Raw genomic sequence first — 7,310 nt, 5'->3', positions numbered from 1 at the left:
TTAGGTATTTATTTTAAAAAAAAAATACTCACCTACTACAAGCTTTGAGATGAAAAAGTAAATATGTCTAAAACTCTAAAACAAAATTATATATTGTTCAATACTTATATTTATATAAATTATTAATGGAATATTATCTAGTAAAAAATGTTGCAAAATAACAGATCATAACCTAGGTATAATACAGAGTCAACTTTTCAAAATTGGTTTTTGGACATGATTCAAAGGCCATTTGCCTATTTGATAAACAGAAAATTCAAGAAAACAAATGTCCAGTTTAAATTTGTACCAATTCATTAAAAATATCAGTAAACTTTGTTCACATTTAAACTTTGCTTAAATTTTAAATACTGTTTATACATTTAAATAAATATGAACACAAATATAGAATATGTGTGCACAATTACCTACTAATGCAATTTTTCAAATACAGATAATTATTTCCTTATTCTTATCAAATATGGTATTAATCAATGACAAATAATAATTAAACACAAATATACTATATACATAATATTTAAAAAAAATTCTTTAAATATTATTCAAGACATTCTATTTGTATCAAGCATAATTTTTTTAAATTAACTGATAACAAATAATATAGGAAATATCAGTCAAAGTAGTAAATTATTTTTCTCTATAAATCATCAAATAAATAAAGTGCCATAGATATTCTACAATACATGAGAAAAATTAATTTTAATTTATGTTTTATAACCTATGCGATTCATATTAAAAGCAGTCAGTCACAAAATCTGTATTTTATGTCTCCATCTTACATAATATGTATAACATAGCAAAATTATATTCAGTTATGTTATTTTTTAATATTTCTTGACCCATTATTATCAAACTTGAAGGTCAACATTATTCATGGTTTTATGATACTAAAAACTTAAACAATTGATAATCTATAAAATATGTTTTGAAAATTCTCATCAAAACAAAATACAAAAAAATACCACCACCAAAACATAGCTATTATAACTATACTCCGTTCAACAAAAGAGCTCACATTGGCCCAACAAAAATAAGTTTTTCTACAAATTTCATGTGATACCCTGACGTAGTGAAATCAGTCCGATGGTAAGGTGTCATATGGATATGCTCTAAATTAGCATGTTTTCTTGCTGGATACATTATAATATTGTTAGTTTAATAATATGTAAACTCAATATAATATTAAAATTAACAAAGTTGAACATGAACTGCTAAACATAAATTTACTATGTTACAAACTTGTTAGAGGGAGCATAGGCACCAGGTTTTAAAAAACTTAATGGGTGTCTTAGTATCATAGGCATAAATGCACAATTTGGGGGATGGAGCCTAGCCCCTGGTCAAAACTATGTCCCTGTAAAATCCAATATTCTAATGAGTGCCTGAGGCCCCAGGTACCTTGTAAATAGAGCACTAAAAGAGGGAAACAAATAATATATGTACCCTATTCACTTTTAAAACGCTATTATTTTCAATAAACTAACTTTAAAATTTTAAATTATTAAGTATGATATAATAAAAATATAAAATGCAATAAGTTGATAAATTAAAGGAATTATCAAAACATAGACCTAGGGTTTACCAAATTTAACAACATATACTCTGTCCAGCAAAAGAATGCGCCGCAAACCGACCAAAATCAGTTTTTCTGTGCATTCCCATTATGATACACAGCCATAAGCAAACCAGTTTTGATAGCATGGTGACACGAGGGAATATGCAAAATCGGCGTGTTTCTCGCTGGACAGACTATAGAATATAGGTTATAGTAAGATAAATTTATAAAAAAAATTGGTATTAAATATTTTATTTTTATTTTTTAAATTATTAACACTAGCACTAAATTAAATAATCAATAATCGAATTTAAATTCTTTGTAAGATGGATCAAATGATTGTACCCTAATGAAACCATCTTCTCCGCCTGTACTGAAACTTTCACCATCTGGATGGAAAGCTAATGAATTTATTGGACCAAAATGACCTTTCACTCTTGCGAATTCTTCTTCAAAAATGACATGAAAAAATCTGGCATCAAATTTGCCTGCTTGTGCTGCTGTTGTTGTAACATCCATAGCATCTTGACCACCACCTAATACCACCTTAAATAAAAAAACAAAATAATATTGTTAAATTTCAAATTTAAAATATTGACAAAATTTATAAAATATAAACTATTAACTAACGTGATCGTATATTGGTGATAGGGAAGCACTATTGACAGGACGTTCAGTGACATAAACTTTGTGAACCGACAAATCATCTACATCAAATAGCTTTGAGGTTTTGTCTTTTGATGCAGTAACAAACATAGTACCTTGTCGGTTCTTTTGCATGTCATTGATTGATCCTTGATGATCTTTAACAGTTTCTATACTTTTTCCAGTCTAAAACACACATAAATATTATATACATAGGAAAATTTCAATAATTTAAAAACCTCAAATTGTATTTTGTCACTTGAAGTTAAATAAATTATAATATACAATGGAACCTTTATTTAACAAAACTCTCTATTTTGTGTTAATTTTCTACAGCAAATTTAAAAACTATTGTTATTTGAAAATTACACACATACCAATTAGATAAATGATAGTATGCTCAATTGTACGTAATCAGAACCCCTTTAAATTTTATTTTCTAGATTATTGTTATCGATTTTGATATGTAACAGATGAGTTATCAATAATAAAATCAGTTGTAGATTTAAGCACACCAAAAATGTAACAGGACATCAGAAAGTATTTTGACAACAAAGATTAAAAAAAATTATTTACATAATTTGTACTTAATATAATTTAAAACTATTTATTTTATTTTAGTTTATTTATTAATATTAGACACATATTATATTATTACTTATTGGGATAAATTTCATACACAAAAAATAAGTTTTTAAAAAAAAAGTGTTATTTCTTTTCAACAAAATTTTTTTATAGAACCTTCATTTCATTTAATAGAGGTTCCACTGTAGATAGATTTGAAAAATAAATATGTTGAATATATTGAATAAATATACATTCCTCTTTTCTATTTATATACAACTATAGGATATAGTAAACAATAAAATGTATTTTCTAAAAACTATACATACTCTCAAATCCCATTGAGTAATGGCACCATCTTCATGTCCAGTAAGGATTGTATGATCTAATGTACCCCAAATTAAAGAGGTCACTTTGGAATCAGGTACAGTCATTTTTAAAATTGGCGCACTGCTTTCTATAAACATAAATGACTAACCATTAGAATATTAAATATATATTATGTTTATTTAATAAATATATTTAAAAAGACAGATTCAGTATTTATAAAATACTGTATAATAATTACATTTAGAATTAATTGTTTTCAACTTATAAGAAATATATTATTTAAATTATCTACAAATAGGGAGATTTTGAATACATAAAAATAAAAATTAACTGAAAATATAAACGATAATTTTTCTTAAATAGTATAAATTTTTAATATGAGTCCTGTACTTATTTAAAATAAGTATGTTCATTATAAACTCAAAAAATATTCAAAATGAGTAGATTTTCGTATAACACTTAATGTTCATTTTTAATATGTAATTTGTCTTAAATTATAAATCGTCTAAATCTAAAATAATACATCTTTGTATAGTTGTATTCAAACTTAACTTATGTCTTACATAATAGATTAATACTACATGTAATTTATACCTAATCCTTTTATAAATTTATAAATTATCAAATTAGTTAGAGTGAACCCTTAAATACTCAACTTGGTATTAAAAATAAAAACTTTTAATTTTATTGTTATAATTTACCTATACATTTCAAATATTAAATGTTTAATTGGTAAAAATAATAGCTGAACGAATATAATAAACAAACTAACTTACTAAAAGATTCGTCATCTCGAGCATCAACTATAAAAATTTCACATTCTTGTTTCATAGCCTGATCTGTTGAGTAGCTGGCAAGATCAGCTGAGTAACTGAATGAGCATGTACGCACAGCTGAATTACTACTTATATTACCAATCTCCACACCTGCATAAACATTTAAAAATTATTACTTTAAAGGTATTAAATGAAAATTTCATTATTATTACCAGTTGCAACATCCCAAAGTCTTAAGGTGTTGTCAGCAGCTCCGGACAAAAACTTTGTGGTTTTCCAATCAACATCAATACACCATACAGCTCCAGTATGGCCAATGTATGTACCAAGACGCTCCCCATTCAATGAATACCATACGTTTGGTGTTACGTCCTTAGCAGACGAGAACAATAGATCACCCTCTCTGTTGTATTTAATTTGAGTAATGGCACGCTCGTGCCCTTGTAACATTAAAGGTTTCTGTATAACAATATAAAATTAACATCAAGACAAATATTTAAAATAAATATTTTTTAAAACATTGTAAATAATAGATAATAGCAATGAGCGCTAAACAAATAACAATGACTCACCATAGTGAACGAATGAGGAGAATTTCTATACTATTATTTAAAAAAATGTTAACTGTAAAGCCGGGTTCACAGCTACGTCGTCTGTCATGTAGTGTCCAAAAGTTGAGCTCGTCCCAACTCTGGAAATTTCCCGGTAGACCATGGTTAGTAAATGATACCATGATTGTAACGACCAATCAGAATACGATAAAAGGCACGCAACACGAAGCTGTAAACCCGGTTTAAATATTATAAGCTCATAAGCAATGTATATGTAAGAGTATTGACTGTTGAAGAAAACTGAGTTTTCAAAAGAGGTAAGAACCGGAAAATCACGCGATACCGCGTGTCAGCGTCAGAATAAGATAAGACGTGAATAAAACAGTCTCACCAATACATAAGACTATTAAGTATACATTTGTATATACGTCGACACTGATAATATATATATATATATATTTATATTTTACGTGTTTGACTTTGGAAGATTGATCAACACTTTCTAGCCGGTAACCCACGGGCCACGTTCATCAGTTCATTACTCACCATGAATTATTAAGAGTTAAGACTTAATATAAATAAATAATAATTTAACAGCCCGTCTAAGAAATCTGATTTTTAACTTCCGTCAAAAATATTAATACATTCTAGATGGCCAAGTTATATTATTATGGATTAACTTTTTACTACTCGACACTCGTTAACCGCACTTTTTACGTAGAAGTTGAAACTTCATAATAAACGGGATGTACAGGATACTGGTACATATTTGCATCGGAAAAATTAAGCAAGTGTGGTCACTGTGGAGCACGGTCTTAGAAGATATATATCTATATATATCTTCTAAGACCGTGCTGTGGAGGCAAATCGCTGAGAATTAATCCTTAGTATTTGGTGTTTTAAACGCTTTGATCATTACGAGCCCGACCGAAATCAGGCAATTTCAAAAATTGTATTTCTAGACTCCTTTGAGTGCTCCCCTCCACGGAAATCTTTAGTAAAAGGCGAAAGATTTTTTCGTATTGAAAGGGAACCGGAGTTGTAGATGTGCTGGAATCGACCAACTAAAGTAATCTTTACAAGTTATACAGCATAGGGAGAATATTCAAATTATGGATTACCTAAGTAGATTAGATTTGCTGTAAGTAAAACTGTGATTTAAGAATAAATTACTTGTTGGTATTAAAAATATGTATGATATATTCTAATTTAAGTTTTCTATTACTATTGTTGAAAAAAACACTGAACTTTTTAACAAAAAGGTTCATCTCTTTAGAGACGATATGTTTAAACGCCATCTACCGGATATAAAATTAACTACCGATTATCTACAACAAATTTACAGTAACTGTAATGCTGTTTTTGTCCACTTCGATAGAATCATACTAATCATTGTAATCATACTAAAGGAACTAAAAAATACTTACTCTTAGGTTAAGTACCTTACAATGGTGTCAATGGTGGTATACTTATAGCTGACTGTACCTAGCTGGCTGACTGTCAAAGTGTCAAGTGTCAACTGTCAATTAAAATATTAATTTTTACAATATTTATAACAAAGAACAGAAATACATATTAAAGGACCGCAACAACAACAACAACAACAACTCTATCTATCCCCACATGATACAGAAACAATGTATTCTCAATTCTGTATTTTCACGATTATGACTCTTTGGTTCAGTTCAAGGCAAAGGCACCTATTATGTATTTTATAAATCAGAATATTAATGTGCATTGATCGGATAGATTTTTAATATTTACATTTTTTATAAATATAAGCATGTTTTAATTTAAAATAATTTTGATTATTTTTAACCATTAATAACTTATTCAAAAATGTAAATATTAAAAAATCTATCCGATTAATGCACAAAAAGTATTCTTCTTTATAAAATATATATTAGGTGCCTTTGGCTTTGCCCTAAACTGAACCAGAGAGTCATAATCGTGAGAATACGGAATATCATCGTTCCTATAATATGCATTATGTGGGAAATAGACAGAGAAAACAAATGTTTGTGTAGCACTGTAGCAGCCCCTAGCTCCTTAATATAGTAGATAGTTATAATTGTATTAATTATAAGGTAATTTTGTGTTAATATTACATTACTAAACATGTTTGTAGAATAAATTATTATAATGACTAAATATCAATATGTAGCTATACTACTATATAGGTACTATATACTACTATACTATAAGTACCATAAAACGTAAGTATAGTCCTTACTTCTTACCTGTATATAATTTTAGTGCCAAATTTAGAAATTATTATTCATCTATTATAATTTTGAATGAAACAAAAATACATATAACAATATCTTATCGATTAACTGATTATTTTTCAATTGTTTTTTAAAATTTAAATTTAAAACTTTATCAAATTAAAACAATAAAAACAAATTAAAACCATTTACAAGTATTGGGCGTTGTTCAAAACCTTACCACTCATAAGTTCATAACCATTTACTGTATATTTTAGACCGTTTAATACCACACACATTTTTTTTACTATTAAAACGGGAAATTTGAAAGGTCGATATTTAAATTCTCGATAATTGAAAACTGCAAATATTTAATCAACAATTATTATTAAAAATTAAGCATTTATTATAAAAATAATTCAGATAAAATATAGTATATAATACTTAGTTTGGAATAAATATTTACATCCTATAGTATTTTCAAATATTCTATTAAATGATTTTCATTATTATGATTCTGCAATTTTACTTTTTCGAGTGTCGACCAATCTTATCTTAATTCGGCATTATAGACCTACAAATTGTAGTTTATAATGTTTATAATATGTACTTAACTTTAGTCTTAAATCTATGATCAGCTATAAGAAAAAAATTGTCTACCTACAAATATACAATAGATAAT

General features: G+C 27.2%; 1 protein-coding gene and 1 non-coding gene across 2 annotated transcripts; both read right to left on the bottom strand.

Annotated features, from left to right (window-relative positions):
* Positions 1-1,791: 1,791 nt before the first annotated feature.
* Positions 1,792-4,761, bottom strand: LOC132917576 (eukaryotic translation initiation factor 3 subunit I-like). The gene is made up of 6 exons (XM_060978371.1): positions 4,443-4,761; positions 4,083-4,329; positions 3,871-4,020; positions 3,094-3,221; positions 2,186-2,386; positions 1,792-2,101 (listed from the first exon to the last, which is right to left on the bottom strand). The coding sequence occupies exons 1-6, from the start codon at positions 4,443-4,445 to the stop codon at positions 1,853-1,855; spliced, it is 978 nt and encodes a 325-aa protein (XP_060834354.1). The 5' UTR covers positions 4,446-4,761; the 3' UTR covers positions 1,792-1,852.
* Positions 4,762-5,341: 580 nt separating this feature from the next.
* LOC132918768 (U5 spliceosomal RNA) lies at positions 5,342-5,463 on the bottom strand. Its single transcript, XR_009660561.1, has one exon. It is a non-coding gene; the product is annotated as a U5 spliceosomal RNA (small nuclear RNA).
* Between the last annotated feature and the right edge of the window lie 1,847 nt (positions 5,464-7,310).

This window comes from Rhopalosiphum padi, chromosome 1 (assembly GCF_020882245.1).
Source record: "Rhopalosiphum padi isolate XX-2018 chromosome 1, ASM2088224v1, whole genome shotgun sequence".
Classification (NCBI taxonomy): domain Eukaryota; kingdom Metazoa; phylum Arthropoda; class Insecta; order Hemiptera; family Aphididae; genus Rhopalosiphum; species Rhopalosiphum padi.
Note: the sequence above shows the minus strand (reverse complement) of the source record. Positions and strands in the feature narration are given on the sequence as shown.

What these genes read in the sequence shown, in the direction of transcription:
- LOC132917576 (XM_060978371.1), bottom strand. An exon ending in TCGAGATGACGAATCTTTTA is followed by an intron (nt 3,222 to 3,870) that starts GTAAGTTAGTTT and finishes TTATGTTTATAG; the next exon opens with AAAGCAGTGCGCCAATTTTA. An exon ending in TATCACCAATATACGATCAC is followed by an intron (nt 2,102 to 2,185) that starts GTTAGTTAATAG and finishes TTTTTATTTAAG; the next exon opens with GTGGTATTAGGTGGTGGTCA.